The following is an 18,499-nucleotide window of genomic DNA, read 5'->3' on the forward strand; positions in this document are numbered from 1 at the left end:
CTTAAGATGGGGAGAAATAGAAAGAATTCTACACTGCATCCATTTTTTATGGCTCTTATTTAAATCACTGGAAACGGTACATCTGAATTTAACATACATTGATTTGATGACATGCTTCTCTGAAGATATTAAATAAACAAAACAAAGAAATGACCCCCAACTTTTCTCCCATCGTTACTGAACTATTTCTCCAAGACATCTATACTTGAAAAGCCTGTACATGAAATCCCCTTGTTCAAGCTGTAGGTGCATTCACATATTGCTTGCAACAAAACAGGTATCTTTTCCATATGGAGGTCTTAATTTTCACTCTCATTTATGCAGAAGCAAACGGGAAACCCCATTCCAAACTTCCCATTCCAAAAATAATAGCAATGTTCAGTCACATTTTATGAAAGCATCTTAGAATTTATATAAATAAAACTAGTGTACATTTCAAAGAATATATAAAATGCTGGCGTTTTGCTTTTACTGCAAAGATCAAAGAGCTGATTAAAATTAAAATTTCATGAATTTTAAATTATGCATTTAGTCATAACAAAAATATTAAAACCAAAAAAATTTAAAGCAGCAGGTGTACCTTATATAGTAAGATAAAGTTTAATATATTTTATTAGCTTAAGGGACACAGAATAACTATCTATCCAGAACTTCAGGCATGCATTTACATAAATATATTAAATTAAGAAAAGCAATTATACACTTAAACATCCTTTTGTCTAGAAAAATCATTAAATCCACAGATTAACAATAAATCCAACTCTATGCATTTATCACTTCCAGATACAACTGTTCCATTTCTCAGATATTACACAAATACATTTGTTAGAATTTATATGCATTATACATATATTATATATTACATAATAGTGTGTATACATACATGGTGTTCAATAATATAATAATAATTTGTACTTTTTATAGCACTTTTCATTTGAAGAGCTCAAAGCGCTTTACAAGGGTTGATTTCACTAATTTTCAGATGGAAAGTGGAGGCACAACGATGCAATTACTTCAGGTTATATAGAATTTGTGACAGACAGTAACTGAATTCTCTTGTTGTGACCTTCAGCCATGCTGTCTCCCTAAAAAGAAATACACATATAGCATACGTAGTCTACATAGGTAGACCTGCAAAGACTTGTAAGGTCTCAAACCAAGAAAGCACTTAATTATATTAATAATGTTAAGCACATGACTTCAGGGAGACTCATATGCTTAAAATTACTTGTGTGGTCCAGTGCTCTGCTAGATTGGTGCCTGTATATGCTTAGTAGTATAATACAGTTTATAGAAGATACTTAAACATAGTTTGAATGATATTTTCTAAGCTATTTTCCCACATTTCAAATGTACATACAGTACCTGACAGCTAATATAAAATAAAACTAATTGAACAGAGGAATATCACAACAGTAATGTTCTCAAGTGACAGAATTTTCTTATTTCCTTTTCCTTTTCTGCTTGGCTCCCATTAAAATCTAATTGTTCTCAAAAGAGAATTGAAGTTTTAATTCTGCAGTATATTTTGTGGGGGACAGCTAATAGCATTTCTGGATAATTCACAGGGTAGGGTTACTGCTTCTGGTATTAATGGAGATCTCTACAAGATACATCTGGTGACTTAATACCAGATGGTTTCTGGTCGCACTATATCTTGGTATGAATTAACTTCATTCTGTGCACCAGTTTTAACTCTGCCTAGAACATTTTCCTTTTAGCCGCTCCTCCTAGGAACATTCAGAAAATGGGATTTGTTTGTTAATACCTTGAGATGCAAATCGCCTTTTCATCCTACAGCGAAACGCATCCTACATTAAAAACACCCCTCCAAAACAGCCACCTCTCTCTGCCTCCTTCCCACCCAAGAATATTGTGAACACAGCCACGGCGTATATTCACATGCTTTAGCTGGCACCTTCTTTCTGAAATTTCCTAGGAATTTAAGCAATTTTTCATTTAAATATTTTTCACTTTTGTTTTCATTGCAAAATGAAGATAAATAGGAAAATCTCATAGACTCTAAAAGAAACTTAACTATACGATACATGGGACCCTATTGATCACTTATAACAGATGGAAAGTTGTTTTTTGTCAGTAGAAATAAAACTCTTCTCCAATAATGCAGCTTGCTGTTTGTGCACATTCTTAGCAATAATTTCTGACATTTTTGATTGTGGAAGCCAGTGTGTGTACAGTAGACAATAGGTAAAGACACACATTAAATGTATATAACACAGAATATTATTTTTTTGTGAATTCCTTTAGCATGAAATGACCACTAGAATGATATATTTTCAGTACTGAGAGCTCTGGTAAGCAGGTGTGTCACTTGGCTTTCAAATCAAACTGTACAGTGTAATGTGAAGAAAAATTTCCTATGGAAGCCTATGGGAGTTTTCTTTGGGTTATGGGACTACCTGATAATCCTTTGCTAATATATAGACCAAAGTAGTAATTATTAATAACTTATGAGTGAACTGAAGGAAAAAGGTTGATATGTCAGTTGAACCACTTGTACAGTGCTATAAAATAGTAATGTTTCTCTTTTCCCAGATAAGGCGTTAGTAATACTCTCTGATTCGTCAGTCTGCCCAGTGTAAAGCTATGCAGAATTAATTGCTGTGCTAAGATTGTTTGGGTGTTGTGCATTTTATAGCACGATAAATTCTGTGTGTAGAGTTGTAATTGAAATCAATGAGTACAAAGGCAAGCGGCTATCCCTTTGCCTAGCACGCATCTGTAGAATGCCCGCTCACGTCCCACCCCGTAATCGCTTACGCCTGTCATTTCAGTACTGAGGAGTCTCATCGCTTTCGGTCTTACTAGTCTTATTAGTAAGGGTGACAACAACAGTTTTTTTTGGATTAGGATACAGTCTTGATTGAAATATTACACCATCCCTATTAAATACAGGAAGAAGGGCTTGAAAATGTGCCTAAGGCTGCCGAATTCAGCCTTTGTAATACTGGACTCAAAACAGTTGAGGGAACTCTTCCGTGGATGTTTGTGAGCATCTGTGGGGGCAACTCTGGGCCCTGTCTTACTATGGCTATTTCATAAAACGGGGCCACTGACTTGGTATTTTAATTACTTTCCTGCTTAGTGGCATATGCTTACGTATTTGAAATAAGCATGTATGTGTGAAAGAGAAAAAATGTGAGCTAATTGCTCAACATTTTTAAAGAAGCATCAAGAAGCCTGGCAGATTTAATAGACCCCTTGTGTAACTGTTGGCAATGCCTATAGGGAAACCCAAGAGGATCGGATACGCTCCGTACGTCTTGAAGTAGGATATGCTCCGTATGGCTTTGCGCAGGGCTGAATCTGCAGTCTTATTCCAGAAAACCTTGGTGTGTTTAATGACTGCAGACGCAGACACAGAGGGGTCATGTGTACACTGATGTCTGAAGTTAAGATCTTCTGCCAGCTAAGTGGATATCTTTTAAGGACTTAATCCTATAAGTAATGAAGTCAATAGGAGATTTTCGGTTGACATCAATGGACTTCGAGTCAGGCCCTCAAAGATTAAAGTAATCCTGTGCTAAGCTTTCAGGTGGCTTCTGCTGTTTCACACCTATATCCTAAAAAGTACATGTGTCTCGTTTCACCGAATTACTCTGCTGTTGAAAACAATGAACATTTTAGCAAAATGGTCCTAAGTTTTTTTTTCAACGTTTCCACAACATTTTGCTCTGAAACTACTTATGGAAATATTTATGAGTTTTTTTATAGCCAGAACCCAGATTATTTGGTACACATTTTCTGCAAATTTGGATTAGAATAAATTTAAAGGGTCGATTGCCTTTTTGGTGAGATTCTTAGTTAATTTTTTTTAAGTGACAAAAATAAAATATTGGTCAATTTTTAATATTGCAAAATGGGAAAAATTAGTTTTTATTTACTTCATGACTCCTTTTTTTTCTGAGAGACAGCTCACCTTTTCAGTTGGACAGAAGATCCAAATGGTATCATTCCTAATTAAACTGATACACAGCTACATTAAAAGATAGTAAATTAAAATGCATTAATGTCTTTTAAAGGATTTACATAATTAAGGAAAAATAAGCAGAGCAGGATATCCTCGAAGTTGTTTTTTCCATGCAGGCCCAATCTTATAAATGCCTATTTCATTTAATGCAAGTAGAATTACATGTACAAATATTGATTTTCACCTTAGTGGGACTTTACACCTGTGAAAAGTTACTTGTTCGTAAGTGTTTTCAGAATCTCCATTTTGCATCTTTGTACCTGAAAAGGTCGCCTTTTCTAACCCCAAATTAGAGAAAGTATACACTGAAAAGCAGCGTTTCATCATCCCGGGAATATCGTTCTGCTTTTCACTTGAGGTATCTGATTATTGCATTGAAATCAGTAACTTTCTGATAAGCACAGTGACTGTACAGTGACCAAGTGCTTTCTCCCTTCCTCCAGCTTCAGTCTATCTGTGGCTGAGCTTCACAGCCTGGGACGGAGCTGCTTAAGGCTGGTACTCCTGAACTGTAAATATCCAGCTAAGATGGAGTATTAGAAGTCACTATAAAATAACAAAGTTCTGTGGAATGATCAAAAGATAAAAATCTTAGCCTGCTGGGAAGCCTCTTTGATGCACACATCTATTAGCAGTTTCAAAAATAATAAGCATCACCTGCAGCAACCAGGGATTATTGACGTTTGCTGTGGTTCTAGAAAGGAAGGAGCTGCAAAGTCAAAATGTGGAGAAGTGAAAGAAAGAAGGAGATAAACAGAGGTGTCATGTTGGTGATATAGAATTTATACTCTTATTTATACCTAACTTACAGTTTGCATGAAGTAGAACAACCTGTGAGGATTTAAAGGTACAAAGGATTTGGCATCTGTGTCCCTGACTGTTAACGGAAGAAATTTATTTCCTTGAGGGGGAGGGCTTAAGTTAAGTTAATATTTCCTATTGGACGCATTAGAAAAATGAGTTTACTGTTTTTCTGAAATGGAGTGAAACAATTTGGAGTTGATTTTACATAACATCTTTTTGTCTCCCTACCTATCTATGGAGTAAAGGCGTTTCTCCTAAATTCCAATAATATGCCTTCTTTCTCATCAGTGGCATTTAAAAAGAGAAAGATGAAGGTTTTCTGTCCCAAAATAATAAAATGAGGGTTGAAAACTAGCAGACTTTAGGAATAGAGTTATGTTTCTTGCAACAGGTATGTTTGCTGTCTTTTAACAGTAGAAAGCCTCAAAGAATGCTTGAAATGTACAATGTGTTGGGAACAGAGAGGCAGTATCTCTGAATAAAGGAAGAAATGAATGGAATAAAAGATTAGGAGAGAGAGACAGAGACAGAGACAACTTGAACACATACATAAAATCCCTTCTGGAGGCCCTTATCTAATTGCCTCATTTATCTAGTTTCATTTATAAGCTCAGTTTTATTCTGGGACACTCTCGGAGGTTGTGTGAGAATGGCTGCAGAATGACCTAACTGGCAACGGGCTTTCTACAGACTTTTTTTTTTTTTTTTTTTTTTTTGTATGCCAATTCTCAGGGCAATTACTGCAGTTGCCCTTTTTATATTAGCATCTTGGGTGGCTAGGCCTGGGGTTTACTCACTCTTTTTAATAGTATAATTTCTTTTGATAAATAAGCAGCTAGGATTTTTTGTCTTTTTTTTGAGAATACTTCTTTTCCACTGGGACTTCCTATGTACCCATGTGGGCTTAATGCAGATGCTTGCTTTCACATGATATAAAAGATGATTTAAAAATGAAGCAAAACACTTTCCACAAACTATCTCCCCTCTCCCTCTAATCTTCACTCAGATTACTTCTTAGTTCTGAAGTTTTGATGGAATGACTCAAACAGAAGTTTGTTTTTTTTTAAATAAAAATAAACTGAAGTATTTTGCTTAAATTTTGAAAGTGATTTTCTGGGTGCAGCACAGCTGATGTGAGTTTTTTTCCATTGATTTGAATGAGGCCTGAATTTAATTCTTAGCTTTTACTGGAGTTTTATTTTCTGATTTCACTAGTAAACTAAATTGTCTTTATTATCAAGATCAAAACTCTAAGATCATTGTTATCCCTTCTCTACATGACTACGGCATATATATTACTGTGGATCTTCAATTTAGGTACCATCTGTGGTATTTGTTAAGTCTCCAGGAACTAAGCAGTGAGAAAAGAACTGTCACATCTCCCCAGCTGGTTGTTGAAAATAATGCGTCACAGTGGAGTTAAAGTTGGCTTTATTTTTAAATATATCTCATTAAAGAAAGCGTTAAAGATATTATCTCTGTCAGATATCTAAATGTTGCTAAAATACTTCAGCGACTTTCTTGCTTTGCCGATTATGAAGAGTGTAATAAAACTGCGCTATTTGACAGATTTAGACAGCTGGCTCATTCATGAGAAGTTCACATTTTTGTCACCCACGTTGAATAAGGAAAGATTAGATGCTAAGGTCAATTTACAAAAATGGTTGTCAGGACATTTTTTAATTGTAAAACTTTTTGTGATGGAATTCAGGGAAAAGACTAAAGGCAGAAAGCAGCGGAGACAAAGAGCTGCTATTAACCTACAGATGCTACCGCAGGGTTCATTTTAAGATTGGTCACACTGCTTAGCCAATGAAGTGTTCGTGTGACTATAAGGGACCACCCTTTTCTGGGGTGAGAGGGCAATTTGGTCTTCATGCTCATTTAATCCCAAGACGTCTTTCAATGGACTGTCAGTTGAATCTACATTGTGCAAAATTATGCATGCACTTTTTAATGCAGACCATTGTTCGCTGAGCACTTAACCAAGATTTCTCAACCAATTTCCATTTGGCATGAGGTCACTCGAAACCCAGGCAAACATATATGGAAGGCGAATGTAATTTTCTATTCCTCTGAGCTGGAATGTGTAAGACAGAGAAATGCAAGTATCAGTCAAGCTGTACTTTCAGATTTAATACTTACTAAATGAAGACTGACAGCTTTCTATAAAGGAAAATTCATTGCATGTCATTGCCCTGGAGAGGTAATTTTGCTACTGGAGAGTAATACGGCTAAAGTCTTTTAGATCTTATTGCCTAAAGTGTTGTAAATCGTTGACGCATGAACAGCTACTTATAAGAACCATAGGATGTGCACACTGTGGCTACTCTGCTTTCTTTTCACAGGCAAGGTTTTATAAAAGCCAGGTAGTGCAAAGGAAATCTGATAGTCGGTAAGTAGTGAGCAAAGAAACTGCCAATAATGCCGTAGAACTGAAGATAAGAGGGCACCAGTTCTGAAGAAACATCTATTTAGACTATTAATACTTTAGAAAACCTGACTATAGCATGTACACCATATTTATTGATACATTTACAAAGACTCAATTTTATGTTAGCTCTTCAAGGACCATTTACATTTAGAACCACATTTGGCAAGAATCATTATACGTTTTGTACAAGTGACATCTTACACAGCCAACACATGCTCATGTGAGCTCTCGTCCGGGGACATTCCATTCAGTGTGAAATCGGCAGCAGTCTACTCGTGTATGATCTGGCCTGTCCTGTTACAGTGAAAATCACTTTATGAACACTTTTAACATATGCTGGAATTTTATTATGATTGGTTGGCAGTTGTTTTTTTCATCCGTCGTAAATGAATACAAGTTGACACAAGGATACATTTCTAGATTAGATCCACAACACATTAAAGAGTGTGTTTGCTTTCTCTTTCCCCGTCTTTCCAATTAAGTTGGTGAAAAATGTAACTTTAGTATTTTACAGGACATGGTAAAGCTGTCTCATCTAGGTGATGTCTATATTATAAAAATAAAATAAAATAATATAAATATGTAACATGAACCCAGTGCCCATCGTTAAATAAAATATATGATAAAAAGCAGACCTTCTAGGATGACTGGTTTTGAAATATGTGAATATAATTTAATTATTAAACACTTTAAACAATCTTGATATTAAGCTGCGATAACCAGATTTTTGCATCTATGCTAGATAAAGAAATGCGTAACATTCTGTAATAGAGTTACATTGATGAAGGTGAAGGTTACAGTCTTACAATGAATTGCCTAGATAGGAATGCATTAAGGAGTTCTGAAATATTGTCTCATGATGTAGTTCAGTTCACCTTAGAAACTGTTACAACTGGATTTTATTAAGTCCAGCAGTTTATACAGGGATGTTTGAAAATTGCGCTCTTATTGCTATAATCAGATAGGTACAGACACGAGATTTCTGGGATGTCAAAGAATCCATTAAGACATCACGAAAGTCCTTTGATGAAAATGTGGTTTACAGTGGAATTACTTTGTAAACTATTTCTCATGAAGAAATAAATATAAAAAAAAATTCCACTAGCTGTAAGACCGTATTTGTGATAGTGCGTGCATGTGTATGTGCGCACGTATTGGATATCGGTACGTCTGTGGAGACGTACAGAAATATTTACACACATACAAAGAATTTATCTGCACATTTGTGGATATTATACTTAAATTAATAAAGTAAATCAAATCACCAGTATTTGTTGCAGGATAACAGTCTTTTAAAAATGACAGGATTCAAAACAAATGCCCATTGAAAGTGTAGTTTCCAAATAGTCCCAGAAACTATACAATATAGCTGGTTAGATCCAGCAAATAGGATGTCATGTCTAGGATCTGATCAAGAATACCTGCCCTTGTCACTCTTCGGATGTTTCTATCCACTTGTTCACACTGGGGGCCCAGATAGCCTTTTTTACATAAGCATTTATTAGGCCTTACACAGACACCTCCATGTCGACAGGCTGGGTCACATTTTGCTGTGGGTAAAAAAACAATGATTTTTCTAATTTGTTTAGAACATCACAAACCAAAAAGATACAGTACACATTCATTAAAAGACTTTCTAAACTTGTAATGATAAAGCACAAAAATTAAAAAAAAAAATAGAAAGGACAAAATATTAGGAGTTTTGAAACCACATTTTTTAAAGTTTTAGAATATTGGAGGAGGAAGTAATTTTGTATGTCTGAGAGGATGCCACTCAGGACACACTGTGAAACTCAAATAGCAGATTTTTGACAATGTCCAATTCCTAGGTTCATGCTTGATTGTGGAGTGCATAGAAGACCTATCTCAAAAGATTTTAGGCTCCAAATGTCTTATCATTTGAAAACAAGACATACAGCACATCTACATCTTTAAACAGTGGTGGTCTACCTCATCCCATTGCTTATGCAGGCAACCCAAAAAAGTCCTGAAGTTGGTGAGACATTTTAGCACCTGGCCATCTCCAAGCTAGCAAGTACTGAATCTCAGGTAAACTCCTGTGTACATGCAGAGTTCTGCACTACACTTTCCTTAACAGAGCAGACCACAATTGCCCACAGAGATGCACTCCTTTGGCTCTTGAACCACTTCTGCTTGGAACAAAATTGAATTCCCTTTAGAAAAAAAAGGACCAGGGTATTTTTTGGACAGTTTTTATCAGTTAGTTAAGTTTCCAAGTTTCTCCCTCTCTCTTTAGCAGATGCCTGACGATTTACCTATAGAGTTTTAGGTTAATCAGCTTGCTTAAGTTTTTCGAATACAAATGCTATTTTAAATTGTAGCCAGTGTTAGCAAAACTAACAATCAATAACTTTAGTTGTGGAAGTATTTTCTTCTGGGGTAGAGTCACAGCGCTGTGATAAATATAATGTATCTTCCTTTTTGCAGACATGTTGCTGTTTATGTTATCTATTACAATAAAACTATATTATTCATTTACAGAGATTTATAATACACTATATAAAAACAGGTTTCTTGATTTTATTCATGAGTTTCTTAATTACACTAGGAAGAAACTGATGGCTCATAAGGTAATTTTTCTTATTTAAATTATAATAGTAGCTTGAGGTCCAACTTAGAACACCTCTGTTAAGTGCTGCGTTGGATACAGGGAAGAAAGATCCTTAGTCTACATATTTTCTGTAGCTTTCTTGTACATTGCATCTATCAAATTATCTATCATAGAGCTGTAATTTTTTAAACAAAACAGATTATTCAGGACCCATTTATGTTCACACTGGAGGTGTTTTTTACTTTAAGTTCCACTTGGACAAGGGCTGTAGAATGGGCCTCATTCTCTAAATGTAGGAAATCTCTGACTGACAAGTGAGGACAACTGAAGTTGGGCTATTTGGCCAGACTACCTCATCCATTTCTCCAACCTGCTTTTGTCACACGGCTGTATGATGGTCAGCTCATGAATCTTGTCAGTAAGATATATCATTAGTGATTTAATTTCATTCCAAATGAAGTCACTCCTGCTCATCACCAAAAACCTGGAGGTTCCTGAAATTTACTCTCCAGGCTATAAGGACCTTGTAGCTGACGCTGCTTCAGCAGGGCCCTCCTGAGTGCCCTTCCAACCTGAATTATCCCTGGTCCATCGTGTGGTCCTTGCTTTGTCTTACTCTGTAATTCTTTTCCTCGTTTGAGTTCTACTGCCATTACGTTAACCTTATCTCTTTGTATAGGCAGCTGGTCAAACTCGCAGAGAAAATACACTCGGTCAGAAGACTGTGCTAATGCACTAATAACACCTCCTGGTACCCAGGCTTGCTCTGGAAGATCTGCATAGGCCAGAGTTATACAGTTCAGCCATAACCACAGCCCCTGTGAGACAGTGATAGCACAGCTGTGGCACTCCAGGTTCATTCAGCTCACCCCTTTGGTGGCATACCAAATATCTAGTTTGATCACAGTCACTTTTTCAAGTGAGTTTTAGAAGATAATGCTATGGCAACAAGATAGGACTTAATAAAAGCACCGCTATTAATAATGGATTACAATAACATCCTGATTATTAGCTGCTTTGTGATAAGTTGTACATATAATTCTCTTTAACAAACTGGAGCCATTTTATTTTGTAGGATCAAAAGTAAGAATGTACCAAAACTAAAGTATTTACACTAAATTAGCAAAGTGCAAAATATGCAATAGTGACCTGCAGGTCTGATTTATCATCTTTCCTGTCAAGGTACTCCTATTTGACACTGACAGTGATAATACTGCAGGTGGAAGCTGAATGTGCAAACACAGAACATGTATTGATTGCATTTCCTTTCATTTTACAATCTTGGTGAAAAAGTAAGAATTCTGTTGTCTGTCATACTTATGCTATTAATTGCATTCTGTAATGGTTCATGTTGCATTAGATGTTTTAGCTGTTGCACTCATCTAAAGACTTACTGTTCTCCTACAACTCATGAGGTCAGTATTTCTTTAATGTTGTCTTATAACTGATGGTCAATGACATATATTGAAAGTTTCTCTCAGCAAATGATTAAAAGCAAATTATGACATGTCACTGCTTTTTTCACTTGTTGCTATGAATCTATATACAAACCAGTTCTGCAGAACTCTCCTTCCCAGCCTTGATTACAGCAGCATTTTCCTGTGGGAGTGCAGTGCCCATTCCGACAATGCCTTGAGCATTCAGATGTCAGTATCTGTGCCGACTGAGCTGTTCTCTTGCATTCTTCAGGGACTAAAGGCCTGAATAAAAATATACCAACCAAGCGGATAGTTAAAAGTCAGTGTTAAGGAGAAAAACTTGGGTTTTTTTTATTAAAGGCCAGATTCTCTTTTATAGTATTACCAGTGGGAGAAATCTGTGTTCTAAGGGGATTGCTTTTTTTCTCAAAAAAACCAATAAACATAGAGATTATATGTTACATTACAGAAGAATACAGTGTGATTTGCTATTCTTTCATGTAACTGCCTTCAGAGATCTTCTACAAGATTAAATAATAGTCCTTGAGAATTCTTGAAGCTTGAATGTGGCAAGACCAGCTTACTGAAGAGTTTATCGCAGGCAGCATATATCTCTAGCTAATATCATTATTAGACATGCTAAATTCTACTGATTTTGTGGCTTTTCTTCAGAGAGTGCATAGTCATATAATTCAGTCCAGAATCTGATGGTGTCTTTTTGCTTTTCTAGCTGATTTATATCTCCAAGTGTATGCTGGGAAGAGTAATCTGAACAGCAAGCTTTATGTCGCACATTATGACATGCATAATAATTTTGCGCAAGTATTACCTCTGTCTATGAATTCAGTTTGACATTGCAGATTTTTTATTTCCATGTTTTCGTGAAATCATATTTGGATTATGCATTCCAGATGCTTATTTAAGCGTCTGAACATCAGGAAAGACTTTTTCACTATGAGGGTGACCAAGCAAGGGCACAGGTTGCCCAGAGAGGCTGTGGAGTCTCCATCCTTGGAGATATTCAGAAGCTGTCTGGACACCTGGCTGTAGGTGACCCTCCTTGAGCAGGGGGGTTGGACCAGATGCTCTCCAGAGGTCCCTGCCAGCCTCAGCCATTCTGTGGGTGATTCTGTGAAATGTATGCATGAAGGAAATTCTAGTTCAGCTGACTTAAAATATTTCTGATACTGTTTTTTTGTTGGGCTTCTTGGTGTCAAGTCTTACGTCATGCAATTTTTTCTGTCGGTCTCTACAAAATATTTTGGAAGTCCAATAGCCTTTTTTATTTACAAAAGCAAAGCATTATCTTCCTTAACAAAGAAGGAATGGTAGCGTTCCTTCTGTAGTGTTAAGTGTGTAAAACACTTAAGTGTTATAACTTAAGTGTGCCCTAACTGTTGATACAACTTCCAATGCTTTTTTAGATGTTGTTGTTTTTTTTTTTTTTTAATTTAGCCGTATGTCATCATACTGACCACTTATTTTATGTGCTGTCTGAGTTCAGCAGCTAGAGACTGATAGATCATCACAGGGCTACAGGTTGCCAGTAGAGGCACAATGTTTTGTCTCTGCTGTGGGTTTGAATGCACAGGAATATGTTTAGAAAAGAATGGCAGGGTCTCCCAAGAGACCTAAACAAGTAATTGAATGGGAGCATCATGGCAAATTAAGTTAGTTAGTGACAAATACAAAATTACTCATTCACAAGGAAATAATTTCAACTACTGCCATACATTCCTAAGCTTGAAATTTGCAGGGCAAAGATTCTAATAATTTTGTGGAGAGCTCAGAGAAACCTTGGCTAGGTGTCCAGCTAGAATCCAAACAAACCAAAACAAAATTGTACGAGAGAGAATAGAATAGAATAGAATAGAATAGAATAGAATAGAATAGAAAAGAAAATAATATTGTTCATTATACTGACATCAGTATTACACCCCCAATTATATGCAAATAGCTGGAATAGCAATTTGTGCACTGATCACCCTGTCAAATATTAAAATCCTAGACTGGTACTCCTGTGTGGAGCAAAGGATACAATTTGTGGTCTGAGAAAGAAGGGCTGTGATGGGGGTGCAGCAAACAGTGACAGAAAAAAGAGGAGGAAATTTGGGCATTCTTCTTTATCTCCCATTTCAATATCAGAAGAAATATTGAGGGAAAAAATTAAGCTAAAGAAAATAACATTAACTAGTTGAACTTATGGCTTCTAAGATATCAATGAAGCCCATGTTCTAGTAGGATTTAAAAAAGATATTTCTATGCACAATGGGGCCATTCAAAGTAATATTAGATAAGGTAAAAATAATGTTTAAGAAAAATAAGCACTCATACCTAATGTCATAGAAGTCCCTCACTAGCAGAGTGGGCTTACATGCTCCCCCCCCCCCCCCCCCATTTTGGCATGCAGCTTGTTAATGGTATGTTACAGGGTTTCTTGCATTTTTCTTTGAAACAGAGTAATAGAGTATAGACTCGCTGGTTTGTTGCACCATAGCACTTTCTCTGCTCAGTCTTAAATGCTGCCCTGATTACTTAAACATCCATACAGAAGAATTGGTTCCCCAAAGATGTTAAGGACAGAAAGAATGTGTAGATGCATCTTTAGTGTAGCACTAAGTTCTGATTTCAAAAGCATTTCTGAGAGTCATACTTAAGGTCCTGTATTATTTAAGGGCTTTGAAACATGTTTTGACACCTTTCGTGCAGCATATTTGAAACCCTTTCAGGTTTTGTGGTTTTATATTTCCATGGCTGTCTTTTAAATATAATGCATTATTTTTTTGACCTGTAAGGAATTCCAGTTCTGTAGTAATGAGTGTATTACATATGATCTGGTTAAGAAAGTTCCTACACTTAAAAATTATATGCAAGGTTCACAGGCAATGCTGTTTTGGAAACAGTTCTACAAAATGATATGATTTTCAGTGGACACTTGTTCAGATTTAAAGTAAAAAGATCTGTCTTCTAATTCCTACCTCTGGAAAAAAAAAAATCTAAATTTGAGGTGATTTCTTTACAGCCAGCTGCATAGGAGACAACATTCTTTCTTCATCTGTCTCTGTTAAAGTCCATGTCTTTCAAGTTACTTTAAATGGGAGTCGTCTCTTTTTCTTGCTCAAACACAAATACAGTACTGTGTTTAGCAGGAAGCATAACCTCAGGCTCCTGGAGCACCTCTTGGAAAAGAGCTCCAGTGGCATATCTTTAGCAAAGAATGACCTCATAAGTCACAGAGATATTTTATTTGTGAAGATAATGATTTATTTTATTAATAGATGTAAAGTCTTTATCTACACTAGTGCTGGAATATATGGTTCTTTTTTTATTTGTATTTAATTAGGGAGGCAGAAATCATACTTTTTTGTATCCAGCCAAGCATGACTGGTCAATTTTATGATTTAAAGTTTTCTAGTTCTCTTGGTACTTGTGGATATAACCTTGCCTTTTATTCTACCATCAATCAATAACTTGCACTCATCAGCTTTGGATAGTATTTATTAATGGTGGGGTGGAGTAGAAACAAAGATGGAAAAAATTCTGGTTGGCAGAGTGCCTTAGGAGAAGAGGAGTACAAATGCAGCTGCAGCAGAAGCCTTCCCGTGTGTGAGAAGAATGGTTTTCCTTAGTTGTACTATGGGAAAAGCCATGCTTCTTTCTAAGGATTTGAATGCCGTTACGGTACCAACATGTATCGAGAGAAAGTCTCTGCCCCACAATACTTACAGTTTGCATTCTTAAGGCTTTAAAGGGTTGGAAATTTTCAGGCTCAGCATAAGTTGAACTGACTCTCACAAAGATAACACAAGTCTTGAAACTGACTGTTGGGACTTGATCTTTCCAGCACTTAGAGAAGGCTACGATTTTGTTTATAGAACTAGTGCTTCGCTGTGTCTCTTGACGTGGAAAATGGAGGGGAATAGATGGAGCCACACTGTGGGCTGGAGAGAATTTTTTTCCTTGTCTCCCTCAATCTATAAAACTCTGAAGGGTACAGCGTGATTACTCTTACAGTAAGCACTATTTGGTCCACAGAAAGTCAGCCAAAAATGTAGCTGATAATGACTATTTATATGGTCTGTACAATTCTAGTTATCTTAAAGAGCTGTTCATATATACAGTACAGTACAGTATATCTTGCTTGTTAAAACATGCTTTCATGAAACTGTATAACAACTCTAAATGTATGGAACATGGAGGAAAAGTTGTACTGGGGGCTGGGGCCCTCGCTGGGTCCCTTTGCTGACATGTGCAGTGCGCTGAGAATTCTTGACTCTACGATGTGTAAAATAATCTTTGCTGCATTACTGTAGCTAGTGTAAGAAAGTAGCCTCTACTGTTCATTTAGAGGCATATAAAAGTCTAACATGCTTTAATAGATTAGAACTCATCCTGGAACTGCTTAGGATTTCATGCTTTCTTTAGTGCATCTCTTCACAGTTCCACTAAACACACAGAGTGATTTAGTTGCTAGATGCGCTAGCCTGTAACTCAGACATACATAAATCAATGCAAATGGAGGGTCAAATTCAGCAGTAATACAATGGTACTGAACAGAAAACAATTCCTCCATCGTGCCTTTGACACAATATAAAAAATCGCTACTTTCCCACTAAAGTGAAAAATAACCCAGACAAAATTCCTGGATGTTCAAATTCGAACAAGAGACACGGCCATAGAAATCCTGATTGTGGTAAAAAAAGTATGGAAAGAATGTTATGCTTCAATTAACTGCACACAAGATATTACGTATTAGAATGATGCTTAAGTGATATAACCAAAATTTGTGCATTAGTTGTTTGGTTTTTTTCCTTTATAAGGGAAAATGTCAAGAAAAAATAATCTTGTTTCACTACTTGTCATAGACTAAATTTACTACTTGTCATAGAATAAATATAGCATCTCTTCAGGTACAGCTTCTAAAATTAAAAAGTATACCTTTAGTCCTGGGAGAGATGCCAAAAGCTCATTACTTGTCTCCAGATTTACTACATGGGAATAATGTGGAAAAAACTCACGGCTTTTAAGATTTAAACTCAGCAGCATATCAAATTTATTCTTATATGGTATACTTGTTCATGACCTCTAGTCTTAAGAAATTCTGTCATGTTTGAAAACTAGTCCCTAGTGAAGCCTGTATCAATGTTAATAGCTAAGAGGTCAATGCAACTGCTAAACAGTTTGTATTACTGTCAGGGTGGTCATGAAAACAACACCTGCTGCATGAGCACTTGGCAGCTGGGTCAACAGGCACTGTGGGAATTTATCAATTTAGGGGGCCACTTGCATAACACTTTGACTGATGAATTGGGAAAGACTGGCTTACTGGGCTAAAGCTGCTCTATTATGTATGACTTTCTTTAGGATGGCAGAGGCTTCCTGCAGGCTCCAGAAAATAAGTGAAAGATAAACTGAGCTGTTTTTTCCTTATAAAGCGATAAAAAGTGAGAACTCCTTAATAGCCAATGCTAGAAAGACTAAAAAAAAAAGGGGAAAAAAAAAATCCCAAACCAAAACAAAAACTTTTACAGTCAGTGAGCTGTGATGTGATTGAAAAAAATCCTTAGGTTTTTCCATCATGGTTACAAAGGAGTTTTTGTGAAGTACTTCTGTAAAGTGAAACTCTCTAGACTGGTATTCGCAAAAAGCTCTAATTTCTCTTTAGTGTCTCTTATGGGAATAGTAACTGCATGTGGGTAGGTAAATGAGATAAGAATTTTGCATGCTCCGGCTAAACTAAACATAATTAGACATTAATTCTGGCTTTCCATTCCCTCGAATGACTTAAGGGATAGTAACTTTCTGAACAGAAAGAAATCATATGGCCCACCTGGGTTGGTGAGAGCATTCACCAACAAAATTGGCTCATTCTACAGAGAGTTTCCCCTAGTAGCTTCAGATTATATCTAGAAGCCATCAGAACTGAGTATCTTGATGCAGATTAGTCTAATACCATATGTTTCCGAGTTTCCATTTCCATTATAATTAAAGTGTTCAAGAGGGCTATGCTTTCATAAATGCTGTTTTTCTATTATACCATCGAACACTCTTGACTCATACTAAAAAATAAAATCTTTGTAAAGACCCTGAACAATGTCAAAATGAAGTATGACCTAGATATTGTCCCTTAGTGTTTGAAATCAGTCTGTTTGGAAATACTCTCCTATAGCGGAAATCCCAGAAGGTGATGATGAAAAGAATGATAAGTGGAATTACATACGATGGAGGGGCATGAAAGACAAGTGAGATGCTTTGAATCAAGTTCAAGTTTCAATCCAACAGAAACCAGCTATTCTGGCTGTTGATACGAAACATATTGAAATCCGGATCTATAAAGTGTTATAAGGAGAGGAAGAGGAATTCTTCTTACGTGTGCAAGGACACTTACTGAAGCTCTGCCCTCTTTCGTAAAAATCACCTGCTGGCTCCAGTGAGCCATCCTGGTCAAAAGAATTATTCATCCCCTTTGGAATCACTGTATCGACAGTGGCAAGCCCTTAAAACTTCACAGGGGATACAGCATGGTGTGACTGTCCTATAAACTTTTCTGGGTCTAGCCTCATCTTTTAAATGGAAATCTTCTGCATTGTCCGTCAGTTTGTGTATTCTTCTCTGAGTCTCTTTCATTTTATCCTTGACTTGCTTAGAGAGAAAAGTGATCAAAATTTAAGTATTCTAAAAGAAGACTTACAAAGCCACATTATGGCTGTTCTGCCACCTTCCAAAGTTTATTTTCTTACTTCTGGTCTGTCCCTGTCTATGGTTTTCAAAGAACAGCTGGTAATAATGTTTAAATTACAGCTGATATGAACCTATCAACAGATCTTTCTTATTTAAATATGCATTTTTAATACTGTCCACAGCTGATTTTCTCCTCTCATCATGCTAGAAAATGATTACTTTTTCTTTTCTAATGGGTTTGTCTCCTATTTTCTCTGTTATTGACTAACCGGAATATTTGGACCTATACACATTTTCTATATCACTGTTTACCTAGTTATTTTTCCTATGCATTCATCAACATTTTTGTGATTGATATTAGTATGTATTTGAGGAAACAGAAAGCAAGACAGAAAAATTATAAAACAGAAAGTCAAAAAATAGACAATAAAAAGTGTTTATTTTCTGGTCAAAAAGACAATTTATAAAATGCTAGTATTTGTACTGATCTTCAGGATGTCTGACTAACCCTACCTTTTAGTTGAGAAGTATGTAAGTATTTCTCCCAATATTTTCTCATTAGTTCCTAACCCTGGAAAGTAGTTTACTTGTGACAACAT

The 18,499-nt window shown here is 36.2% G+C and overlaps 1 protein-coding gene across 2 annotated transcripts in view; it reads right to left on the bottom strand.

The window, feature by feature from the left end:
* Nucleotides 1-592: 592 nt before the first annotated feature.
* Nucleotides 593-18,499, bottom strand: part of LOC115335873 (hedgehog interacting protein) — an 84,423-nt gene continuing 66,516 nt past the window's right edge. Inside the window, exons 12-14 of one of the 2 annotated variants that reach the window (XM_030002295.2) lie at nt 11,353-11,501; nt 8,651-8,779; nt 593-7,775 (exon numbers count right to left, since the gene is read on the bottom strand). In XM_030002295.2, the coding sequence (XP_029858155.1) occupies nt 7,765-7,775; nt 8,651-8,779; nt 11,353-11,501 (289 nt within the window). In that variant the 3' untranslated portion in view covers nt 593-7,764. Of the gene's footprint in view, nt 7,776-7,880; nt 8,780-11,352; nt 11,502-18,499 lie in introns of those variants that run through there. The other variant, XM_030002222.2, reaches the window with a different exon arrangement.

The sequence above is a fragment of the Aquila chrysaetos genome, chromosome 1 (genome assembly GCF_900496995.4).
Source record: "Aquila chrysaetos chrysaetos chromosome 1, bAquChr1.4, whole genome shotgun sequence".
Lineage (NCBI taxonomy): Eukaryota > Metazoa > Chordata > Aves > Accipitriformes > Accipitridae > Aquila > Aquila chrysaetos.